The sequence below is a fragment of the Fundulus heteroclitus genome, chromosome 12, assembly GCF_011125445.2.
Source record: "Fundulus heteroclitus isolate FHET01 chromosome 12, MU-UCD_Fhet_4.1, whole genome shotgun sequence".
NCBI classification, from domain to species: domain Eukaryota; kingdom Metazoa; phylum Chordata; class Actinopteri; order Cyprinodontiformes; family Fundulidae; genus Fundulus; species Fundulus heteroclitus.
Genome location: NC_046372.1, coordinates 26907188 through 26932893, shown reverse-complemented (window position 1 = coordinate 26932893; position 25706 = coordinate 26907188). Strand labels below are relative to the sequence as shown.

The window sequence follows — 25706 nt, the reverse complement described above, 5'->3', positions numbered from 1 at the left end:
TCTGCTTTGCTCCTGGCCCTTCACCTAAATACTAAATATAAAAATATGGAAGCTATTCGCTTACCTTAAGATCTAGCAGGAGCTAAATTAGAAACCATTACAGGCTTTTCCTGCTCATGGATAAATGGTATCATATTTACCACAATGAATTTAATCAGGCAATAATTCAGAGAGCGCTTTCTTTCACCACCATATTAGCATTCATTAGAGCTTCCTTAATTATTTTTAATATGAGCCGCCCATTAAATAGATAAATTGGTCTCAGAATGGTAATAATTTGAATATTATCTAGTAATCTAGTAATTTAAATAAAGCATCATCTTAAATGCAGAATGCATCATAGTAGCAAACAGGCTTTCCATTTGAGAAATATTTTCATAGATGGTGACATTAATTGTTCTGATTTTATTTCTACAACTCTTTAAATCGTGAATTTTCTGATGTGTTTTCACTTTAGATGCAGAAATGCACATCTATTAGCTTGGTCAAAATAACACTCATTGCCCTTTTCAAATCACAAACCCTCATCTCTAACCTGGAAACATTAAATGTCAAACTAATCAGCAATAAGAGCGTTCAAGCCTAATATTTTGTGCCACTGTTGAGCATCTCAAAGACACAGAAAACCTCCCAGTGTTGCTCTTTCATGTTGTTGACTCAGCTACAAAGATGCTGCAGTGTTGTAAAACTTCATACTGATGTTTGCACGAGTTGTTCTGGTGCACTAAATGTTTTTCTGCAAGTCGGACCTTCACAAAGTGCTGCTGCACGCAGCTGTCTCACATATTCTCTAACACCTTGCTACTGTTCTTTAAAAGTACCGATGTAAGTCATTGCACCAGGATTGAAGGTGGGAGGGAAATTGTTCGTCGTTTCAAGGGACAGTGCACAAAAAAATGTGCAAAGCTCAAATTTATATCAGTATTTTTAAGGTTGGAATGTCTCAAGTGTTAAAGAAAGATGCTGAAAAGCTTTAGGGAGGTGGTCTATATCGGTGAACATAAGGTTCCTGCACATTTCCACAGTTCTGGGTCACTGTCGCTCATTTTTAAAGTAAAAAAAAAAAAAAAAGATCTCTGGATCTTTGGCAAATATTTAAGCACTGGTAAGACTTTAAATGTAGATCCTGAAAAAGAGTCAAAGTTGTAACTGGACCCAAAGAAACACTTACACAACCAGGTTATTGCAACTTTATTTTTTATACTTTTTACATGTGTGCCCCTGACAGATTTGTTTATTTCACAGTTGAATTGTACAAGATTTATGCAACATTAAAGAGGAAACAAGTTTCAAACAGATTTTTTCCTCTTCTTGTCTTTTTTCTTGACAAAAAAATGGATATTTGAAATGTGCGTTCACTTTTGAGAGTCTCTGTAGGTGTTGTCATGAATGCAGCAGTGTCTTTACAACATTATTAATTAGGTTATTTTAATAACAGCAGTTGTTGAAACTGACCTTGGGCTGTCAAACAATAGCTCACAACAAACTTTGTAACAAAATGTAATATAAACTGAATCGTGATTTACATATATAATTATTTCACATTATTATTTCCAGTAATAGCTTCAGCTTGTCAAACTTGATTACAGGAGTCTTTTACAGGAATCTGAAATTGTTTTTCGATGTTTTTTAAAATGATTTCATTATGTGGGATACTGTTGATCTGCTGTCTGAAACACACTGTTGCCGTTTATGTTACAGCTTTAATGTGAAATTCTTCCTTTTATCCTAATATTAGAAATCCCTGAGCTGTTTGGTGCAGCTCAGTTTTACTCTAGGCTCTATACTTCTATGCTTTGCTTCATGTAGGCATCTCCTGTCAGGTTAAACTGACTGGTAGACCTTTTTCTGTTGTGCAGCTAACATTGTCAGCCCAGACTTGGACATATCTGGTGGGTAAAGGGGAAGAGTTGCTCCACCTCTGCTTCTCTGGCATCTCTTACTGCTGAGTTGCATCAGTAGCTAAACTTCCCTCCTCCTATCCTAGTTTCTCTGCACATATTCAGTTCCTCACTGTAACTCTCCTTCTCATGCCACGGCAGACCGCAGTGTGAGGAATTAAACAAACGCTTTTGTCAAACGTTTGTTTCAAGGTCGACAGACACCAATAAATATGAAGTAGATAATCATAAGATATTCAGTTTAAATCTGCAGCTTTACATTTTAACCAATGTCAGGTAAGCAATAAAATTCCTAACTGCATTCGACATATTTACTCATTTGCCTTCAATCATCTTAATGTTAGCATTAGTGTTTATCTCACTTCCTGCACATTTACTGGCAGCGCTGGTAAGACGCTTTAAATAATGCATCCTTTAATGCAGCAGCATCAGTTCACTCTGAAAACTTAGCTGCAATTCTCTATCTGTGAGCTTTGGAGGTTAATTTACCGCCATCATCCGCCGCTCTTTGGCTAGATAAACGTCATTGCCATCCATGTGGATAAACTTTGTTGCCCTGTGCAAACGGAAAGTCATGGATTACTACTTTTAAATTTGTTAGACACTTAAACCTAGATAAGTATAAAAAATGCTTTTGTTAAATTTTAAAAGAACTTTTTAGCAGTGCCAATATTTGTTGAAGTGCCTATTTAAATAAACAAAACCTTTTTTTACATGTGCAGATTAGACCTGAGGTGCTCCTGCAATAAAAGATTAAGCTAATTTAAGTGATGTCCTGTAAAATACTGAGTAAGCCCACATTTGACAGGTATAGTGGAGTTGTTTTTGACACAGGTTGACTGATATAGAGGTCTTCAGTTTTTTGGTATGATATTTAAGATTTTAGCATGTACATATTATACATGGATAGTTGTAAAGGATTTTATAGCATTTAACATGAAGCTTGAAATGATCTCTTTATTTGTATTAGACCATGTTGAAATGAAATGTTTACTACAGATTGCCATTTGTTATTGCTCGATATATTAGCATATATCTAACACATACAACTAAAAATATTACTCATGTGAAGAAAACAAACTATGGTGTGTTATTAACCTAAAAAATCTTAAAGATTGTACTTTAAAAGGTTAAATACATTTAAAAAGTACACTTTACAGAAGCCAATGCCTTTTAACTGTGACAAATAAACGATAAAAAGCGTATAAAGCACGTAATTTTGATCAAAAATGTATTCACGAAAAAATGTTTTGGCCAAAATCTATTGATCTAGATGGTGAAGTTTATTCATCTATAAATGACCCGATGCCGGTGGAGAAGCATTCATTTTATTATCAATGAGAGTTTTGTAGCTAATTGTTGTTTCCTTTAGTTTATCTCTATGTTTATCATTGGTAATCACAATTTTCAGGTAATATTTGGGATTTGTTATATATTCACAGGTACTTGATTTGAGTTACAACAATGGTGAATTACAGACCAATGAAAAACATTTGCCATCTAAATGAAGGACACAGTTACTGCGTGTTATTCTTTAAATCCTGTTTATTGTAATGAATTAAGTGGGGGGGGGGGGGGTGTATATGTCGGAGGTAAAAGCAACAGGAGATGTGAATAAAAAGCTGAAGCAGCTCTGCAGAAGGCGGGGCTTAGACTGAGCCCTGAACGGAGATGTGGTGTGAATGTGAGGTCAGGATATTGCTTAGGTCTCACGCTCACTGCATGAGACTTGACAGCTCTGGTCCATTAAAATATTAAATCACTAAAAATATATGTCAAACTTTTTAAAGGACATTAAGATACAAGTTACAGAAAATAATTATCAACCAAGATTTGTATTGGATAAAACCCCCTTGCTCTGCTTTAAGCCGCCTTTTATCTTTGCAATGAAAATCCCACAATTAGTTTTGTTCATTAAAGCAGCCAAGAGCTAGAAATAATTAGCACTTCTTTATTATAAAGCCCAGTGGGGGTTTGAGTGTTGGCTTCAAATGTGTGCTGTAAAGCCCCTGGGAGCCTGTTCATAGTGATTTAAAATGCTCAGGTGGGCCACTGAGAATGCACAAAGACACACATGCAGTTTTTTATGCCTCCAACTCACAGCAGCACTGAAATATGAACCTGCATGGTGTCTCCACAGCAGGAGCTGCTTCGTCCAGCGTCTTTTGGTCCTCTTGTGGTGCACTGCTGGTAATTATTCTGCTGTTGTTGGGGCCTGTCAGCACTCATTTTCACCCCTATTGAGAAAAGAGAGAAGTAAAGGAGGAAAACATGTGTCTCGGTCATAACATCCAGTGTAATTAGTTTTGGTTTTATATGCCATGGCAAGTCAAATTCTCGTATGTGATGCAGCAAATTGCCAACACTAAATCCCCTCCAGGTGTGTAGTATCCTGATAATAGACACAAAGCATGCGTTTAAGTTGGAGAAAGTTATGGTTGATATTTACAGTGTATTTCACACCTAATGTGCTACTTGTTAATTCATTAGGTTGCTCATAAATGTCACATAAAGGGATTATTATACAAAGTAGCCCCCAAAAGTACACCATTACACCATTAAAAGTGCCTATATATATATATATATATATATATATATATATATATATATATATATATATATATATATATATATATATATATATATATATATATGTGTGTGTGTGTGTGTCCTGGAACGCCTGAAGCTGTACAAGGTCAGCAGCGCTCTGAGAGTCTTCATTGCAAACTCCATGAGGCTGTGGAAAAACACCCTTGAGGTCAACTTCAAGCCAATTGTACAAATCTGCAAATGTGGACTAAACCAAGGAGATGCTCTGTCGCCTCTGCTGCTCTTCATGGGCCTGAACCTCCTCAGCCAAATAATCAACATGTCTGGCTATGGGCACCGACTCAGAAACGGGGCCACTGTCAGTCACCTCATGGTGACTGACAGTGGCCATCCAGCATCTCACAGCAGGGTGTAAGCTAGCAGGGAAGGAATACATGGAACACCGTAACCAAGTGGCTGGTATAGTGGACAGAAACATCTGTTCAGAATACCAGCTGGAGACCCCCAGGTCAGCATGGGAGTCACCTCCCAAGGTGGTGGAGAACCACAGAGCTACGATCCTGTGGGACTTCCAGAAACAGACAAAATGCTAACGGCCAACCAAGCGGACATTGTGATCATTGATGATCAGCAGAGGACCGCCGTGGTGATGGATGTGGCCATCCTGAGTGATGGAAACATCTGGATAAAAGAGCAGGAGAAACACCAGGGGCTGAGGGAAGAACTAGAAAGAGTCTGGAAGATGAAGTCAGCAGTAGTGACCGTGGTCATCAGAGCACTCAGGGCAGTAACCCCCCTCTGGAGAAGTGGCTCCAACAGAAACCTGGAGAAACATCAGACATCTCAGTCCAGAAGATCTGAGGAACAGCTAAGATACTAAGATCCTAACACTCAAGCTCCCAGACACGCACACTCCAAGTCAGGTTTTGAACCCAGGACCTTCCTGCTGGAAAGCAATTATTTATGACCAGAATTTTTAAAAAACACATAAGCATGAAGAAAATATAACTGATATGCAATGGTTAAATTACACCGGTACAAAAGAGGCATTGAGTTATTAAATGCTGTGTGGAGTAGCGAAAAGAATAAATTGACCCAGAGTAAAATTAACCATTAAATTTAAAAATATTTGCTGACAAACTGTATATAAAGTGTAGCTTTGAGAGGAACAACTGTTTGCGGCCTTGTTTTGTTTCAGCAGCTTCTACAAAATATAATCTGCTTGCATTAAAGCAACAACAATTTTTTTTTATTTAAGCTGGATTTTCTTAAGTGAACTCACTTCCCACATTGTTTTCAGCCTGCTGGTCTGGCCTCCTCCACGTCTGATGTTTTGATCAGACGTCTCGTGTCTTTACTGTACTCCTCTGAGATTTATACCTTTTATAAACGTCAGCGTTTAGTGATTCTGACCTTTTCACAGTCCATGAATCACACATGAAGCTGTTTTCATCGGTCTGGGAACGAGGGACTAACGTTGATGAATTAAAAATATGCAGGAACATGACAGCGTTGTGATTTAGTTACTGAGTCATGAGTCCAGCTCCACTCTTGAATGAAAGCTGTTCTGACTGCTCTGCCTTTTTTATACGCGGGTCATGTCCAGGAGCATTTCCACTGTAAGAGTGCCGTCTGCTCATCATGTCTGAGCTCACTAGAAATGGCCGTTAAGACTAAATCTCCTAAGACTAAAGTTTATTTTGGAAGGCTTTATAACAAATAGAAAAAGTCTACACACCCCTGTTAAAGTGCTACTATTTTATGATATAAACTTTTTCAGACCTTTCTCACTTTTATTTAATCTAAAATACATCCTGTTCAATTTTACTGAATCTTTTGCAATTTTAGTGTCCTATTCTTTCTTTACCATTCAGTTTTTCTAGTTTAATTATTAGTATTAGTGCTTAGGGCACCTGACTTTAGTTTAAACTTGTTTAAAGCTAAACATATGGCACTTTAGTCAAGTCTAAGGTGAAAAACGTACCCATTAAGCTCGCCTTGAGGGAAAATGTTCTGTTGCTACACCTTTTTGCATGAAACATCCAACGTTTACCTACATCTAAATCTCTGGTTCAATTCAGTTTATTTAATGTAGCAGCAATTCACAACATATGTTGTCTCATTACACTTTACGAAGTAATTTCAATCAGATCCTCCAGGTTGGTGAGAAAGTTTCCTCTCTAAGGAAACCCAGCAGGTTGCATCAAGTCTCTCCAAGCAGCATTCACTCCTCCTGAAAGAGCGTAGAGCCACAGTGGACAGTCGTCTGCATTGTTGATGGCTTTGCAGCAATCCCTCATACTGAGCATGCATGAAGCGACAGTGGAGAGGAAAACTCCCCTTTAACAGGGAGGAGAACCTCCAGCAGAACCAGAACCAGGCTCAGTGTGAACGCTCATCTTTGCAGCAATCCCTCATACTGAGCATGCATGAAGCAACAGTGGAGAGGATTTTCCACTGATAGGTGTTCAGTGATGTCATGATGACTATTGGATAGTTTAAAGTTTTGAACAGTGTGAGCTCCACTCATTCAAAGTGTCTTAATGCCGAACATGTTAAGGCAAAGAATCAAAATGATCTCGTTTTAACTTCAAAAGTCATCAATAATTAGATAAGTTTTTTCATAATGGATATAGAAAGACAAAACCAACCGTGATCGGAGTCTGACAGTTATGCCGAAGTTGCTGCAGGAATTTCCAGCAAGTACTTGTTGAGTTCACTGTTGAACAGCCTCATGTATTCTACTGTTATTGGAATATTATGCTAAAGTCACTATGGCCTCACGCCACTCGAACATGTGAGCACTGGAGACAATCCGCTGATTGCAAGGCCAAATGCTGCATAGCTACTGGGCGGGATGATGATTATTATCTAGGATAGACTGTCTCTGTTTTGTCTCACGCCAAGATATCCTGCACTTGAAATAAGATGATGGAGATGAATTGTTCCTATTTTAAGTGCAAAAATATTATTCCATTGGCAAATAGTCTTATTTAGCTGCTCGAAACAAGGACAAATACGCTCATTTCTTGGAGATCTGACTTATTTTCAGTTCCCTTTTTGCAGTGTGTGGCTACTTTTGCTTCAGTTTTATGTACCAGTCGGCTTTGACCCGCCATCTTCATCTTCCTATCTATAGGGAAATAAAAGTTCTGGTATTAAATAGCAGAATTGAGAAGTAAGGATGTATTCAACCCGCCACATTTGGTCGGCTTTAAACGGACCAGGTGTGAATACCGACAATAATCCAGTCCAGACCACACAACCCGACCAGGACCCACTTCCAGATAGAGTCTGGTGTGGTTCTCTTCTGGTGTGAACACGAAACAGGTCTCAACTGGACTTTACCTGCCACCGTAGCAGTGAATCTATTATCTATACAGTGGGACTCCTTCAGCTTAGAAGACATATTCTTCCACACCGCTCCAAAGTTAGAAATAACTTTGGAGCGGTGCTCCCATTACACAGAAAGGACCCTCCTGGTCCTTTCTGTGTAATGGGAGCAACGATCATCACACATTGAGTTGTTACAAGTTATAGTTCACTTGCAAAAAGTAAATGTGAAAGCAAACCGCCCCAAATGAAAAAAGGGAAAACTGTCAGTTAACCACAGAAGCAAACCAAATGACTTTATAAATACACCCCAAACCTGTGGAAACACCTGAGCAGGTATCACTAAGTCAAGATCCAGGATGCTGACAGGCACATTACAAAAACTGTTTTTTAAATGTTAACAAAAGTGTTTTAACAAAGCAGCAACTAAAAAATGTGCGCACTTATGCAACCAGGTTGTTGCAACTTTTTATTTTATTTTATTTTCCCTCTGACAGAGCTGTTTTTCAGTTAAGCTGCAGTGCATGAAAGTGACATCAAAAGATGAGAAAGTGGCGTAGGATTTGCCACGGTCGCATCTCCTATTGTCACAGCAGCCAGGTATTTTAATTGGGGGTTGTGGTCTTTATATATTCGCTGTATGAAGTGACATCATTTGTAACCGCTGCAGGATAAAAAGGTGAGCCACTGTTTTACCCCTGTCTAGTTTTAACCACTGGTTTTCTGTAATTGTTTGCTCTCTGTCCTGTCGGGGAATCTGACTGACCTCCAAACTCATGTTGACAGTAAACGGGGCGACCCTGCAGGCCCAACGCTGCCTCACAGAAACGGATAGCACGGTTTTATTAGAAGCTGCTGCATGTTGCTGTTGAAAACGTGGGAGATGGACTGTGTGCTGTCCAGATAACGAGGCAGTTTATACTTTCCTGTCAGACCTTATAACATTTCTGATTACAAGTATCTGCATTTTCTGCACATCATCACAGGAGAGACTTTGGCCTAAATCTTTTACACTGAATAAACTAGCGTACACATCTGTCTACATACCACAGAGTCAGCCTCCCTCCCACTAATGGAGCCGTGGAGTGGGAGCTTCTGTGAATGGACTGAAGTGTCTTAATGCCGTCACAGCAGACACAGTAGATTTCCACTGGAGGTTGATGGAGAGTTGCCTGTCGCCCACCTCTCTGCCATTTTTAGCCTGCGGTGGCCCTGGCGCTGCTCGTTACCGCCGTGACTCCCAGAGGCACGTGTGGGCAGGCGCTGGCCAGGGGCCCGTCTCAGGGGCCCGTCTCAGGGGCCCGTCTCAGGGGCCTCTGCTCCCGTGGGACCGGATCGCAGGCCGGGGTCGGGTCTAGCGTGGCGCGGGGGGGAAGTGGTGTACGTTTGAAGTGCGGTCCTCAGAAAACGTCTGTTTACTCAGGAGGGGAGGAGGGAGCTGGCCGGCGGCACAAGAATGCCCGTGTCATGACGAGAGCGGCAGAGAGGAGGAATGTGCTCCACAATCCGACTTCTGTCAGAGCCGGGCCACAGCTGAGGTGGCAGCCATCTCTCCCTGTTTATTTTAGACCCCCCCCCCCCACACACACACACACACACACACACACTCACTCACTCAATCACTGGCCTTGTCGGCATCCCTGCAAAAAATGAACAAGTGGGTTGTGCTTTTATTTATGGCTCGAGCTTTCCAAGAGTTTTTATAACGCTGGATTTTCACCCAGTGAGGATGCAATATAAAGCCATGATTTTTTTTTTCTTCAGGAGGAATTCATAAAATGTAAACGCAAAAAGTTGCTTTTTTTACACCTCAGACATTCATATACAGAAGCATCTGACTGGATATCATTCTTCTGTTTTTCTTTTTCAACATTTACCGTAAAGTTTCTCTAAATAAAAACTCCATCACGATGTCTGAGGGTGGAACCTTTTTGGGAGTTTTTCACTTCAGCATCAGATTCAGACCAATCAGAGCTTTTACCCACTGAACATCCACATCTTTAGACCGACGGAATAAGAGGGTTTTCTTACACAGATAATTGTAACTCCATGTGACGTTTGTTTGGGAATGGTCTGCAGAGACCTACATGAACTCCAGATTTGGTTTCTGTGCACACCACCTCGCTGCTGTAGGTGTAGATTTATGGCTAGAAAAGGACGATAAGCTGCCTTTGAGTTTTGGTTTATATTCAGTCAGAGGCTCAAAATGGACCCTCTATTCCTAAATGTGTGGTGAAAGGCCTGCAACATAGTTTACTATTTTAGGTTTAATATTGCAGGTCCTTTGCATTTATATTGAAAGATGAAATGTGAAAATAACAATGCCTTACAGAAGTATGCAGCACTACTTTACCTTTTCCACAGTTTGTCACAGTTCAACAATAGCCTTTAAAGCTTTTTGTTGGGATTGGGATTTTACATGATAGACCAACACAGAAAAAGTTTGTAATCGTGAAGAAAATAGAAAATGATGAAAGCTTTTAATTATTTTTAAGAAGTAGAAATTTTAAAAAGTGTGGAAGGCATTTTAAACCACTTTGCTCTGAGAAATCTGTATAAAATCTAGTAGAAATAAACTAGAATTGGAGAAGCTTTATTTTCATTGTATAACACATTATGAACTATTATAAATAATAGTTAGGTAAAGTAAAGTAGAAGAAAAAATAAAGCATATGATATGAATAAGACAGCCATATTAATATTTGCAGCATGGCAGTAGTAGCGGTGATAGTAGCAGCAGACAAATATTGCAGCGATCAGAAAGACTTGACAGTCAGAGTTAATACTCTATATGATAGTCGTCCCTAAAAACAGCAGCCAGCATGAACTACAGCTCTGATGGATAAGAACTGTTTTATATCCGGGCGGTACGGACTTTCTCTGACCTGTAAGGCGTGCCCACTGATGGGTGGGCGTCCTGTACCGCGTCTCTGCGGCTCCTCTGCTGCATCTGGACATGCCGGTCTCCTGCAGGGAGGGCAGAGGGCATCTGGTGATCTTTTGTTCTGTGTCTGTGACCCTCTGCAAGGCCATTTTATCCGCCGCTCCGCTCCCAGCGCATCACGCCGAGACGCAGTAAGTCGTCACGGGCTCCATAGTGGCGCGATAAAAGGTCACAAGCCGCTTCTGGTTCGGCCCGTTTTCACTGGCAACTCACAGGAAGTGCAGACACTGCTGGCTCTTCGCTGTCATTGGACCACGGGAGGTCATTAGAGACGGTAACCCAGGAATTAGAGGCAGGTCACCCTCTCTACCCAGCAGCCTTTCATAGGTGGAGAGGAGACTAGTGCAAGTCAGCAATCACCTACTTGGTCTTTGCTGTGTTGAGACGCAGCTTGTTGGCCGAGCTGGACGGATGGAGGGGAGTACGGTCATCTGTGTACGAGCCGCCTGGTGGGGGGACCAGAGACGGGGAGGAAACCTCACTGACTGCTCTCTGTCGGTGAGGAAGTCTTTAATCCAAGCGCAGGTGAAGGTGGGGAGGTGCAGGTCCAGCAGTTTGGTGACGAGAACATCTAGAATGATGGTCTTAAAGGTAGAGCTTAAATCTATGACGTGGTTTCCTCTATGGTCCAGGTGCCTCGGTGAAGGTTGGAGAGCATCACTGATGGTTTCCTCAGCGGAGCGTTTTTCTCCTGTGGGTGAACGGATAAGTGTCTAATGTCAGGGAGAGGCAGGTGTTGATGAGCCACCGGCCTCTCCAAGCATTTCCTCCCCAGTGAGGTGAAGGCGATGGGCCTGTAGTTACGTAGACCGCTGCTTCCAGGTGATGTTTGAAGCAGGCCGCTACCTTAAAATTCTGGTGAAAATGTCAGTTTTCTGTGTAATTTAACCTCAGTATGAAGGCAGCTGTTCTGAGAAGGCTTCTCAAGTTTTTTAGAGAACAGCGGCGAACAGACAGCGTCACGAAGTACAAGGAACACAGCAGATCTTAAATTAGGGTCAGATGGTAAGAGATGTGAACACCTGACTTAGCTCTGTAGAATCTAGAGTCAGAAAATAGAGGAAGTCTGTGGCCGTCCACCTAGATGGACACGCTGGGCATGGAGAGTAATATTCAGAAGAGCAGGCAGGAACCTACTGGTAATCTGGAGGAGTTGCAGGGATCTACAGCTCAGGTGGAAGAATTTATCAACAGTGCAACTATTGGCATACTTCCACAAATCCCTAATTTGCTGTGGCAGAATGAGTCCAGTTGTTGAAGTAAAGGCTTGAGTTGCCCTGTTCATCGTTTGCTTCAAGCCATTATGAATCTGTTCAAGACTGGATGAGCTTCAGCTATTTTATTTTTATTTATTTATTGCTGAAAAGAATGAGCCATATATTCAGTTTCTAGATATAACAAACCTTCTAGAGACATACCCCAAAACATTCAGCTGTAACTGCAGCAAATCACTTGTTAGTAAAAAAAATAAATAACACATAACACACCATAATACACAGAAGTCTGTAACTCAGTAACTGAGGAGATAATTAATATCATCAAGCTGATTTTCCCAAAGCAAAATTAGTTTTGCATGCTAATATTGATTTTTAAACACAGCTGTAAAACAATGATTATTTGGTAACAACACCGCAATAAGCTGTACAGCGACCAAAACATCAGGGGACATATTTATGGAAATAAACCAAAAAAAAGAACAGATGATTTTGGATGACGTCTTTCAGCCTTCATTTAAAAGTGCTGTTGTTAAATAAAAAGTGACAGCTAATTTACTATATTTCCAAAAATAACCTTATTGTTACATTTTCTTTCCACCAACATTATTAATTCACCAGTCTCTTACAAGGTGACACATTATTTATGTGTTATCATTGTATTACTAAGCCACAGTAAAAGTGCCAAAGCATTTAAAATGCGACTGCAGGTTGGAAGCTTTACATGTTTAATAAATCCGACTGATGCTCATCAAAGGCTGCAGTGAAGTATGGCAAGACTGGAATATTTATTTGAGTCTGAAATAAATATTTCAGTCTTGCCATACAGCCAAATATTTAGTATTTATAATTTTGGCAAGATATGCATTAGCCAGGTTCTCTAAGTCTTTTATTGACATTCTATTAGCATATTAATATAATATCTAATATTAATTATTAATTAGATAATATTGATTAGATTAGATGTTTTTAATCATTTTTACAGCCAATCAGAGACATGTTGCGTGGGGAAACAACTGAAAGATCCTGAGGGAGGTCCGGATGTGTTTCCCCGGCTAGTCGGGTTGTACAATCCCTCTCCTACGTTTTGGGTCTCCAAGCTATCAGGGAGGAGTTTATTAAAGTTATTATTTACGTCAATTAAACTTTACGTAACTCTTAGCAACAAAGTAGAAGAGAATAAAACGGTGCGACTGAGTTCCTGACAGCGTAGAGCACATTTTGTCTTTACTCATGCCTCTGTTGTTAAACTGGATGTCCCAGTGGGGCTGTCCTCTTACGCTTCATCTTAGTTTTGTATTATAGGAAAGTGAAAAAGATAAAACTCTCCCCTGTGGTGGAAATCAAACAGAAGCAGCAGCAGCCTAATGACGGCCGATCCTCGGCTTCCCAGCTCCGCACTAAACATTCGCCACCATGAGTCCTTAAAACTGCAGCCAATGTTTTCTCCACAGGTCTCACACCTGCGGCAGCAGCAGCTTGCTACTGAAACATCCAGTAAGATGGCTCATGCCCCCCCAAAAAAAGGATTTTTATTTTAGTTATTGTAATAGAAAGTAGATTTTTTATTTTTTTGCTGCTGTTTCACATTTCTGAGTGAGTCTGCGGCTCTCTAGCGGACTGCAGAGGAGACAAGATAAAGGGTTTCTTATCCTCTCATTGGTTTCCCAGAGATATTGTGCTGTGGGAGTGTAAAGCTAAGAAATATTTTGGGGGGGGGTGAAGTACTGGTGCTCTGTTCCATCAAAGTGGAAGCTTTATCAATTTCTTGGTCTGGTTTAGTTGCAAAGGGGGACAGCAGATTTGCTTGGTTCTGTGGAGTCAGATAGTTCAGGTCATTTTCATTTGGATTCCAGTCAGGAGCTCAATGTCATAAAACCTCAGAGGATGATCTGTGAACTGTAAAAAATGCCTTCAATAATAACTATAAACTGTTTGTCTTCTCTGTTACGGGCTATCTCACATTGGCCTTTGGTAAACGTGCGTGAGTTGTGTTTGAATGGCCTGCATGAACCTCAGCGGCGTCAGACTTCATTTATTCTTCCGAAACCAGAGTTTTAAGTTTGAACGATGGGTTTTTCAGTGACATAAGCTCTTTAGTTGCTGGTATTTAGTCAACAGCTCAGAAACTCAAGCCTTCAATGGAGCTAATCAGGAATAAAAAGTGAAGGAGGATGATGCTTGAAAAGCTTGAGGGCTGAATATGCAGTGATATTCAATACATTTTTAATAATATAATATCCTAAGTGAAGATATTCTAGAAACACACACAGACTGATGTTTTCAAGCTTTTATTTCTCTAAAATATGATGATTTTTAAGCTTAGAGCTAAGGAAAATACAACACAGAGGTTATGGATCATATAACATTAATTTCTTAAATAGAATGTGAATACAACAGAAATTATTTTCCCTACTTTTACATTGTTTTATTATCTTGTGAAAGATCCCCTTTTAAAACTTAATTGAAATAAAATGTTATATCTATGAACAGTTGAATGTAGTTTGTATGCGGACATTTAAAATGTGTAAAGCTTTGCTGAATCTGCGTCTTGCCGCTTTAATGAACCGTGTTTGCGGTTGTGTCTCTCTTGTCTCGTCCTTTTGTGCAGAACCAGATCTTAACGTCCCCGGGACGCTGGATTCCTTCACGCAGCAGGTCAATGAGACGGTCCAGCGCCGGCGCCGCCACCGCAGAGACGCCGGACAAAACGACTACAACATAGAAATCCTGCTGGGGGTTGATGACTCGGTGGTCCGCTTCCATGGCAAGGAGCATGTGCAGAACTATCTTCTGACTTTGATGAACATTGTAAGTCTCTTAAATATATGTATATATATTTTAAATCTGTGCATAATTTATCTTTGTTGGACAGAAAAAAACATGATCAGTAGATAAGAAAAGATGTGCATTGTTTCCTGAAAAGGGTTCCCAGTCCCGGTCCTCCATGCATCTGTGAATCAGCACGCCTGATCCAGATGTGCTATCACCTCAGCATGCTAGCAAAGATGGCAGAATCCTCTTAATCACTCGTCTATTTAAAGCAGGCGTGTGGAAACAGGGTAGCACCTAAAATATGCAGGACGGCGGGTCCTGAGGACCAAGAATATGAAGCATTGTCCTGAAATCTAAATGTAGTACCAACCATGTGAGTGGGATCTTCTTTTCTGGACACTTTGAATCGTAATAACAGTTGACCAGAAACAAAAACTTAAAAAAAAAAGACCCGGCCACCAGACAGGTAGGGAATAAAGTCCAGTGAGGTGTCAGTAATCTGGGATTTATAGGCGATGTCAGGGAGAGGCAGAGCCAATTATCCTCACTGATTCTCTGACAGGCCTCTGTTTAAGCTCCCTGTGGTCCTCCACAAATCAGCTATTTGTGATACGTTCACATTTTTCCCCACAATCATGTTCTTCAGAGCTCCTTTTAATGCAAACACAGTGCTGAGATTGTTTTAACTTTTACCCCCCCCCCCCCCCCCCCCCCCCCCCCATCATCAAACAAGCGTTGAGATCAGGCAAAGATAACCTGAGTTAATAGAAAATGTTTTTTTTTATTATTGAATCTGTTTATTATTGTCAGTGTTTGTCTTCTTGCACCGTGTGTCTCTGCGCATTGATTACTGCAATGCTCTGCTGTCTGGACCAACTAAAAGTTTCAGAGGCCTGTAGATGGTTTAAAACACGGCTGCTCGCATCTTGACCAGAACTGGAGCTGATTTTCAGATCTGCTGCTCACCTACCAGGCAATAAACGGTGCGCCGTCCTCTTATTCATCCGACCTTTTCCACCGCGCGCTGCTCGATCTCAGGGCACGGGTCTATTAAAAGTTCCTAAGGTTTTATTCCTTCATTCTCTCGTCGTTGTGGAACAATCTCCCTCTAGACGTTCAGCAGGAATGTTCTGTGGAGGTTTTTAAAGCCAAGCTGAAGACTGGTTCACCTTAACTCACTCAACGCCTAAACTGTACTCTTTTAAAATCTGTGTTTCCTTTTGTTTTAATGTTTTTAAATTGTATCGTTTTATTTCTTGTTTTGCTATTTTTATCACCTGCTGTTCAGCACTTTGACTGAAAGATATTATTATTATTTATTTGAAAGTAGGCTGACAGGAAGTTAGATTGTTGAGAGACTGGGAAGGTCAACCCAGGAAGGATGCATGGAGGACTGAGGGCTCTGTACATGGGATGCACACACTGGCCCCTGCTCCAGGATTTTCTGCATCTACCAGCAAATCCTGGAGGAGAATGTCCAGCCAAGGGTTCATGACTTTGGGCTTCAGTGCGCTTCGGTTACGCAGCAGGACAATAATCCACATCACACCAGCACGGCCACATCAGAGTGGCTCCAAAAACATTCCTTATCAAGCCTAAGAAGGCTTTAGGTAAAACAATGATTTGGTTTAAAGAGAAAAAAACTATTAGTCTGTTGAAGTTTGCTAGAACTGGAAATAACTTGGATGTTGTGTGAGTTTGGCATTGTTTCGTTATGAATGAGATTTTCTGCAGTGGAATCTGTAAAAGCCTCCATTGCTGGGTTTGCCTGGCTTCCTGTCAGTCAGTCAGAGGCTGCAGACGCTAACGCACTCAGAGCAAGATCACTGTCAGATGGAGCATCCAGAACGACACGCGTCATCCTCAGCTCTCTTAATGTTTCCTGAATCTTTCATCTTCTCATGAGTTCAGCTCCTCCTTGTATTCACAAAGTGTGCTTAATGTATTTAGGACCTCTGAGTGTGGCTGTGGGTTTTATATTCTTATGTCTTATATATCCTTTTTCATTTAATATGTTTTTACATGTAAAACTTTAGCTCCGCCCATCTGGAGCCAATCCTCCATTTTCAGGGAGTTTATATCATTCTCTTCTGTTGAGAATATCAGAGAAAAATATATCCTCATATCAACTTGTAATTAGTGTCCCTTTGAAGTCCTTGGTAGATATTTTTTATTGTAATTTATTGGCCTTTATTCAATTGTTAATTTTATTTAATTTAATTTTTTCTCGGGAGGATTTGTGATAGACCCATACCAAAGTCTGAAGCTTGTTAATGAGAAAATTCCTTCATTATTCTCTGTCACTCATTTGATTGATCAGTTTTTCACAAAGCAAAGAGCAAAAACTAGTTCCTGACGAACAGAAGCAGATCTTCTAATTCATGGATATGTTTTAGCTCATTGTCCTTTTTTGGATCATTAGATTATTGGCAGGTAAGCACAGGAGCAGGCCTTGAGCACCAGAACAATAGAGGCCCATCTGTCCATTTTCTAACACGTCTATCACTTGTGGGTTCGTGACGGGTGCTGGTGCAGTAACCCCCCCTCTGGAGAAGTGGCTCCAACAGAAACCTGGAGAAACATCAGACATCTCAGTCCAGAAGATCTATGTATTTATGTTCATGTACATTTATTTATGTCAAAAACACAGAGGTGACCAAAGTGCTGCACATTAAAGGGTTAATAAAAAAGTAAAAAACACACAACATCAAAGGCAAAAATCAGGTTGACAGCGACGGTATTTTAATGGCAGCAAAAGTTTCTGTTCCACCGTCTCAAATGCAACAGTTTGCTAAACATTGTTGGAACCTAACCACATACGTGTTCCTTTGTCAGACAAAACAGCGAATTGTGAAAAACCTGCACTTCACATGTCTCAGGCATAAGAACAAGAAAGCTTGTATGGAAATTAGGATATTCTGAATAATCTGCCAGACTCTGGTAGAAACTAAACATTGGCTGTAAATTCTTTCAGCGGGATGATGATCCAAATGGGATGATGGAATGAGAACAGAAATTATTCACCAGGCACAAAATCAACCTCATTAGCAGAGGTGAAAATAATTGTGTTACACATGATTACACAGACAAACATGAGATGTACAGCATCGTGTTTCCCCTTTGAGTAAATAAATTTACTCAAATGAAAGTAGGCAAGTGGATACACTGAAAAAAACATTTTTCTTACCTCTCGGTAACTTTATAAAAAAAATGGTTTACTTGTAGTTGCAGCTGAGTGAAAACATTCCTTACCCATTTTACTAGTAAAATTAGGACTTTTTTTGTCTTTGCTATTTTTTCTGGGCTGGGGGTGAGGTTTAGGACTATGGTTAGCGTTGTGTTTGTAGTGGTAAGGGTCAGGGTCAGGGTAAGGATATAGAAAGGGTTGAAAATGGATGGAAGTCAAGGCACAGACCTCAGTAAGTATTTAAAGCAGGCTGTATGTGTGTTCTAGAACATTTTTTACCCATTTTTACCCATTTGAGGACATTGATGTAAAGTCAGGACCTTTTTCGGGGGGATCCATATACTGGTAAAGGTTTGGGTAGGGTCAGGGTTAGGCTGTAGAAAGGCTTGAAAATGAATGGAAGTCTATGGAAGTCAAGGCACGGTCCTCACTTTGTACTTTAAACAAGGATGTGTGTGTGTGTGTGTAAACACACTGCAAAAACGGGTCTAAAAATAAGTGAAATGTTATAAAAGTTAGTGTATTTATCCTTGATTTGAGCAGGTAAATAAGATTATCTGCCAATGGAATGAGTATTTTTGACCCCTAAAATAAGATAATTATATATCCTGCACTTGAAATAAGATGATGGACATGAGTTGTTCCTATTTTAAGTGCAAAAAATCTTATTCCATTGGCATATCATCTTATTTACCTGCTCAAATCAAGGACAAATACACTCATTTTTTTTTTTTTTTTTTTTTTTTAGAACTTAAACTTTTATTATTTTTGCAGAGCAATGATACAACCATTCATTAAAGCAGTGCTTCTCAATTATTTTCTGTTACGCCCCCCCTAGCAAGAAGAAAACTGTTCGCGCCCCCCACTCCCCACCGTGACTATCCATCCCTGCATAACATTTTATCCTTATTAACATTAAAGAAAAAAAGAAAGACATATGGTCAAATTTACAAAAAATAACTATTAAATCGTGTTTTAAGTCTGCAACAGAAAAGATTTTAAATGCATCAATGCCTGAAATTAAAAATAAATAAATCCTTGTTTAAACTGTAAACATGTTTGACCAACTAATTGCACCATTGCAAAATTAAATCCAATCAATAAATATTTAATTATAATAATAACTAATATATATTCAGTTCAGCAACATTAACTCAGGAGCACAATATATAAAACACTTGAACCTACAAAACCAAAATGAATTAAACAATTTGTGCTCATTTTTTCTTTCTTTTTTTGATCAAAATGAGGAGGCAGTATCAGCTCCTCTGCAATGGTGTGGGGCTTTTTGCACTGCAGAATTTGGTACGCCACCTTATATGATGCAAACAGCGCTCAATGGTTTACCGAAGTAGCCTTCACAAAGCGGGATAACTGTTGGCAATATTCAGCACGTTTTCGCTGAAAAAACTCTAGTGGCTTATCGGCGTGATTGGGGTGTAACGTATTTAGATGACGTATTTAGGTGACGCGCTAATTTATTGGCTTCATGCTGCCCGCTGCGAGCATTTTTAGAGACCAAACACAGCGGTCTTTCCTCTTCTCCAACTGTAGTCACCGTGAAGCCAAGCGCTAAATACGCTTCGTCGTATTTCCTCGTCTTAGCTTTCGGTTGACTTTCTTTCGTCTCATTATCTTTGTCTCTCTCCGCTTTCCTTTTCATCCCTGTTAAAAACTTTTTCATGTTGGGGGTTGTTATGTTGAATAACGGAGGCTGTAGACAGAACGCAGACGGAGCTTTCTGTTGACTCAACACTGGTAACCAAGGTAAACCTGTAAGTCGTAAAATGTTGCACTGTCGCAAACGTGACAAAAGTAACAATGAGAGCGCCACTGCCCCTACTGTAGTGGATGAGCAATTACACTTTATACTAGTACGGCCAAAAAAAAAAAAAAAAAAAAAAAAAAAAGCCTGTTCCCCAGGGTCACACGCGCCCCCCCAGGTATTGCACCGCGCCCCCCCTAGGGGGCGCGCCCCACTATTTGAGAAGCACTGCATTAAAGGCACATGACACAAATGTTGACAGTATAAAGTTTTCCATAAAATAAACATCTTAGTCACAATTGTAGGTTCATCTTCATACAACCCAAAAATAAGGATACACTTTAGGAGGGATAGCTAGACATCATATGCCAAGAGACAAACTTGTTGGGTTTATTTACATCAACATTGCTTCAGCTGGTCCCCAGCGCAGGCTAAAAGTGTTTTTTTGAAGTCTTAATGAGTAGGTTATCTTTTCCATTTTATACAATTCCCTTACTTTTTGGACCCATAAGTCATAGGAAGGAGGCTCCAGCTGCATCCACCTTATTGTGATGCATTTCAGGGCAGCTGTAAAAAGGACATTTAACAGATATGCTTTGGCCCGTCCTTGCAAGCCATCTGGTATAATACCTAGTACCGCAACTGCAACATCCTTTGGTATAACTCCTGGGAAAATATGGTTTATAGTTCTGTACACCTCATCCCAAAAGTTTTGAAGTTTGGGGCATGACCAAAAAATGTGTGTATGATTGGGGACCGCTGAGCCACAATTTCTCCAACACAAGCTTGGTACTTTAGGATCCATCTTGGCAACCACATCTGGGGTCCTGAAATATCTGCTAATAATTTTCCATTTATATTCCCGCCACATATTTGAGTTTGTAACTCTATGAGCCTCAATCCAGACTCCCTCCCATGCCTCGTCAGAAATTATTTTGGCCGTCTCTGCCTCCCATCTTTGTTTTGTCCAAGTGGTATCGTTAAGGTTCATTGACATTAATGCACTATATAACTTTGCTATACATTTTTTATCTCCTCCCCCTTTCTGGTAATGGATTAGAAGGTTTTCTAATGGTGTTGGATTTAGTACTTTTTCCCAGTCCTTGTGTGCGAGCAAAAAAGAGCGCAGCTGTAAATATCTAAAGAAATCACTTTTTTGGAGATGAAAATTCCTACATAACTCTTCAAACGACATAAGATTGTTTCTGTCGATCAACTGATGCAGAAATGTAAGCCCCTGTTCAGCCCATTTAGAAAAATTTTTGTCCAAGAGATTGGGTGTGAAAGATTTAATATGTCCAATGCTTGTTAATATTGACAAACCTCTCGGTAGCTTGAAAGAAATTCGCACTTTGTTCCAAATGTCAAGTGTGGTTTTAGTCCACAATGGCAGTTCCTTTACTGGGATATCTAGAAATGGCAATACCTTTAATGGTACTGAGCACTTTGCTTGCTCAATGCTGAGCCATCTTGTTCGAGAATCCTGTTGGATCCATGAAATTAAAGGCTTTAACTGAGCTGCCCAGAAATAGTATTTTAAAACCGGAAGCTTGAGGCCCCCTTCTGTCTTACTTCTTTGTAGTGTTTTATATTTTATGCGAGGGCGCTTGCCTTGCCATATGAATTTTGATATAATTTTATCCAATTCAACGAACGTGGACTTAGGTATGCCAACTGGTAACATTTGGAACAGATACAATAATCTGGGTAACAGATTCATGCGGATGGTTTCAATGCGACCGAGGAGGGACAAAGGCAATGCTGACCATCGCTCCAGGTCTTTTTTAATTATATCCAGTGTTTTAGTGTAATTGACGTGATACAAATCATTTAATGAGAGGGGAATATTGATGCCTAGATATTTAATGCCTTCCTTTGGCCACCTAAAACCGCTCTGTTGTTTAACCCCCAGTGGAATACTGCCATTGACATCCATTGCCTCTGTCTTATCAACATTTATTTTATAGCCAGAAAAATGTCCATAAACAGAAATCATTTCCCTCAGACGTGGTATTGATGATGTAGGATCAGACAAATACAGGAGTACATCATCTGCATAAAGAGATATTTTATGTTCCTCTGTGCCAATCAAAATCCCTTTAATTTCATCATTGTCCCTGATAAGCTGGGCTAGTGGCTCGATGCTAATTGCAAACAAAAGAGGTGACAAAGGACACCCTTGCCTGCATCCACGTTCCAACTTAAAACTAGCCGACCTGAAACCATTGACTCTTACAGCCGCTTGTGGGGATAAATATAATGTATGTATCCAATCTATGAATTTGGGCCCAAATTTAAACCTCTTTAATGTTTGAATGATGTATTTCCACGACACACGATCAAAACCCTTTTGGGCATCTAAAGATATTACAGCTGTCATAGCTTTATTTTCTTTTTGGTGAGACATAATATTTAATAACCGGCGCAGATTATTTCCATAGTGCCTCCCGACAATAAAACCGGTTTGATCTGGATGTATAATTTGATTTATTATGACATTTAATCGTCTTGCCAGAATGCCAGTTAGAATGCGTACGTCCCCATTCAGCAAGGATAATGGCCGATATGACCCGCAGTCAGTGGGATCTTTACCTTCTTTATGTAGTACTACTATTGTGGCATCAGACCAGGATGGCGCCATTGTTTTAGTTTCTAAAGAAAAGTGGTATGCTTCCAATAAAAGTGGGGCAACGATGTCTATGAAACATTTGTAAAATTCGTTTATGAAACCATCGGGGCCAGGACTCTTATTATTTTTAAGGGATAAGATAACATTTTTAATTTCTTCTACTTGAATTGGCTTATCTAATTGTTTAGCTACAGTATCAGATAATTCAGAAACTTGAACATTTTGTAAGTAGTCACCTATTTTATTCTCATCACTACAAGTGTCAGTGTCTCGGTATAAAACCTTGTAAAATTCAGCAAAAGTTTCAGAAATATCCTTTGGTTTTAGGATTGATTTATTGCCCGATTTCAGCTTTTGAACAACATTTGAGGACTGTTGTTTTTTAAGTCGGAAGGCCAGAAGTCTGCTCGCTCTATTTCCATTTTCATAATATTGCTGCTTAGCAAAACGAAGGTTACCTTCTATCTTTTCTGATAATAAATCTTGGAGCTCTCTACGTGATGTATTCAAATCATTCAGAATTTTGGATGCTCTAGTCTTTTTATGTTGAAGATCCAGATCTCGAATTCTATCTTCTAAATATTTCTGTTTGGCTGCTTTTTGTCTTTTTTTAGCTGTGGTGTGGGAGATGATACTACCTCTTAAATAGGCCTTTGCACAATCCCACAACATAATAGGAGATGTGTCAGGGGTGTTGTTTATGTCCAAAAAATTTTTGAGGTCAGATTTAACAAAATCAATGAATTCCTTGTCATTAAGAAGGGAGGTATTAAGTCTCCATTGCTTAAACGATGGGGTCAATCCTATATTCCACTGGAGAGTAACAGGTGCGTGGTCAGAGATTGTGATGGGCAATATTGTTATATCCTCAATTCTGTGTAGCTCAGCCTTGGAAGTAAAAAAGTAATCTATTCGCGAGTAAGATGCATGTCGGTTTGAGTAAAATGTAAAATTTCTGTCTTTTGGGTATTTGGATCGCCATACGTCCACTAATCCAGTTTCTACAGACATATTTTTAAGCATTTTACCCATCTTAGATATGGGGGTCTGAGAAGCTGGTTGCCTATCTAGGTTTGACATTACACAATTAAAATCCCCCCCCATAACCAACAGACCGGAGCTGTACTCTGCAATCATATTGAAAACTGACTTAATAAACCCTGGAGCATCTTCATTAGGGGCATATACATTTATAAAGGATACCGCTGTTCCATCAATTGTCCCATTTACCAAAATAAATCTACCCTCCTTGTCCTTATGTACTAACGTTTCAGTGAAATTAATTTGCCTATGTATTAATATAGCCACACCCCTTTTCCTTCCAGAGCAATGTGACGAATAGTAAACTTTATCAGCCCATGACTTACTTAATTTTGTATGTTCCACATCTGATAGATGTGTTTCTTGCAGCAATGCTACTTGACATTTTGATTGTTTGAGTTGCAGCAGTACTTTTTTTCTTTTCATTGGACAATGCAAACCCCTCACGTTATAACTTGTTACAGTTAATGTACTCATAACTGATTTAATTTAAAAATGTATATGTGATAGTATTGTGCTGGAGGCAGAGACGGCCATTTGACGGGTGGAGCCAAACATTTGAGCAACATGAACGATGAACACCAAGACGATACAATAAAATAGTAAGACTTTGCTGTGCCATATTGTCAAGACTAATATTCAAATGCTCTGTTTTTTTAGTTGCAGTGAGATCCTCGGGGAACAGAAGGATCAAAGCGCAAGAAACACAATAAAAAATGAACATAGATAACATAATGCAAGGTAGTGGGTTTAAGTCCCTAGCCACCATAGAAAGCGGCAACAAACACAACCCAATGAAGATTGGATGTGTGCAAAAACAGCAAAAAAGAGAGAAATTAAGAGTGTGGAAGTTCAGGCTCCTGCAGGAGAAGTACTTTAACCACAGCATATAATCTACTAGTAATATTAACGCAACTTAATTATAATTTAGTAGTTTAACAAGGTTAGAAGTATGCACCTTTCAAACAAATCAGTTTAGATAAGTGACATTGAACACAATTACAGTTGGCATTTAAGCACTAAAGACAATATTTCAGAGTTGGGATCTGCTGGACCGGATTGTGTCCTATTAGCGTTTGCAGCTTCGCTTACGTTTCAGTTCCAGTTATCGCAGTGGGGATGGTTTTCCGTATGTAGTCCATGGCTTTCACGGGATCCCGAAACTCCTTACTGTCCTCTTTGTATGTGATTTTGAGTCTTGCTGGATAAAGTAATCCGAAGCGCACATCGCCCCGTCCCCGTAAAGCTTTACGTGCCTCGGAGAAGGCTGCGCGTGCCTTGGCCACACTGGTGGTGTAATCCGGGAAGATTGCGATTCTTTTACCCTTGTAGGTCAGCGGGGCTTTTTCCCTGGCTCTTCTCAAGATGTCAGCGGCGTCTCTATCATAATGCAGCTTGGCTATGATCACCCGAGGTCTCTCTCCGTCTCCCGGTTTCGTCAGAGCGGCTGTTCGGTGTGAGCGATCGACTTTTACATCCCGGTCCATCTGGAGGGCTTCTCTTATAATTTTAGAAACCTCTGCAGGGTTGGCGGAGTTCGGCTGTTCCTCAACGCCAACTATACGGATGTTTCCGCGTCTCATCCTCCCCTCCATGTCCTCGCACTTGTCCCGTATCTTAACCAGCTCGCTCTGAAGTTCAGTAACGGTGGTCTGCAGAGTGTTTACCTCGTCAGACCATGTAGACAATCCACCTTTCATATCTTCAATGTCCGTTTTTACTGAGGTGATTTCTGCACGAGTGGCGGTAGCATTGCTGGCTATTTCGGCCCTCACTGCGTTGATATCAGCTCTGAGAGTGGCGAACTCTTCAGACAGCGCACTCCTCATTTCCTCCCTTATAATTTTGGAGATTTCCCCTCGCATAGAGGTTAGGATATCGGCTCTCAACTCTTCACACATACCAGGGCTCTTGGGTTGTGGGTCCTCTTCTGGAGTACGCTGCCTTGTGGATCTGGAATTAGCCATTAGCTTTGCCATGTTGCCGTCGTATTTGAATTTGCGGAGTTTATCCGCCATTTATCAAGTAAAGTCTACTGGAACGGAATTCTTTACAGTCCAACACCTCTATTAATCCGATTCAGGTCACAAATAGTGAGCAGTTGTGGTTTTTAAAGCGAAAATGTTGATAAGCCTGCAGGAGCTCTGAAAATATCCGTCTTTACTCCATCTTGGCTCACTAGCGCCCCCAAATACACTCATTTTAAGAATATTTTACTTATTTCTAGTTCCGTTTTAGCAGTGCACAACTGGAAGTCGTCCCTACAACATATTCTCCCTATTTCAGCAGCAGCGGCCATCTTGCCTGCTGCTTGCCTGACTAATGCTCTCATTACCCAGCAGTCAGCAAAGGTTAAAAGACGCGTCT

The 25706-nt window shown here is 40.3% G+C and overlaps 1 protein-coding gene across 3 annotated transcripts in view; it reads left to right on the top strand.

The window, feature by feature from the left end:
• Positions 1–25706, top strand: part of adamts3 (ADAM metallopeptidase with thrombospondin type 1 motif, 3) — a 230747-nt gene that overhangs the window by 82359 nt on the left and 122682 nt on the right. For all 3 annotated transcript variants that reach the window (XM_036144383.1, XM_036144382.1, XM_036144381.1), the window contains exon 5: positions 14554–14753. In XM_036144383.1, coding sequence (XP_036000276.1) covers positions 14554–14753 — 200 coding nt within the window. The remainder of the gene's footprint in view (positions 1–14553; positions 14754–25706) is intronic.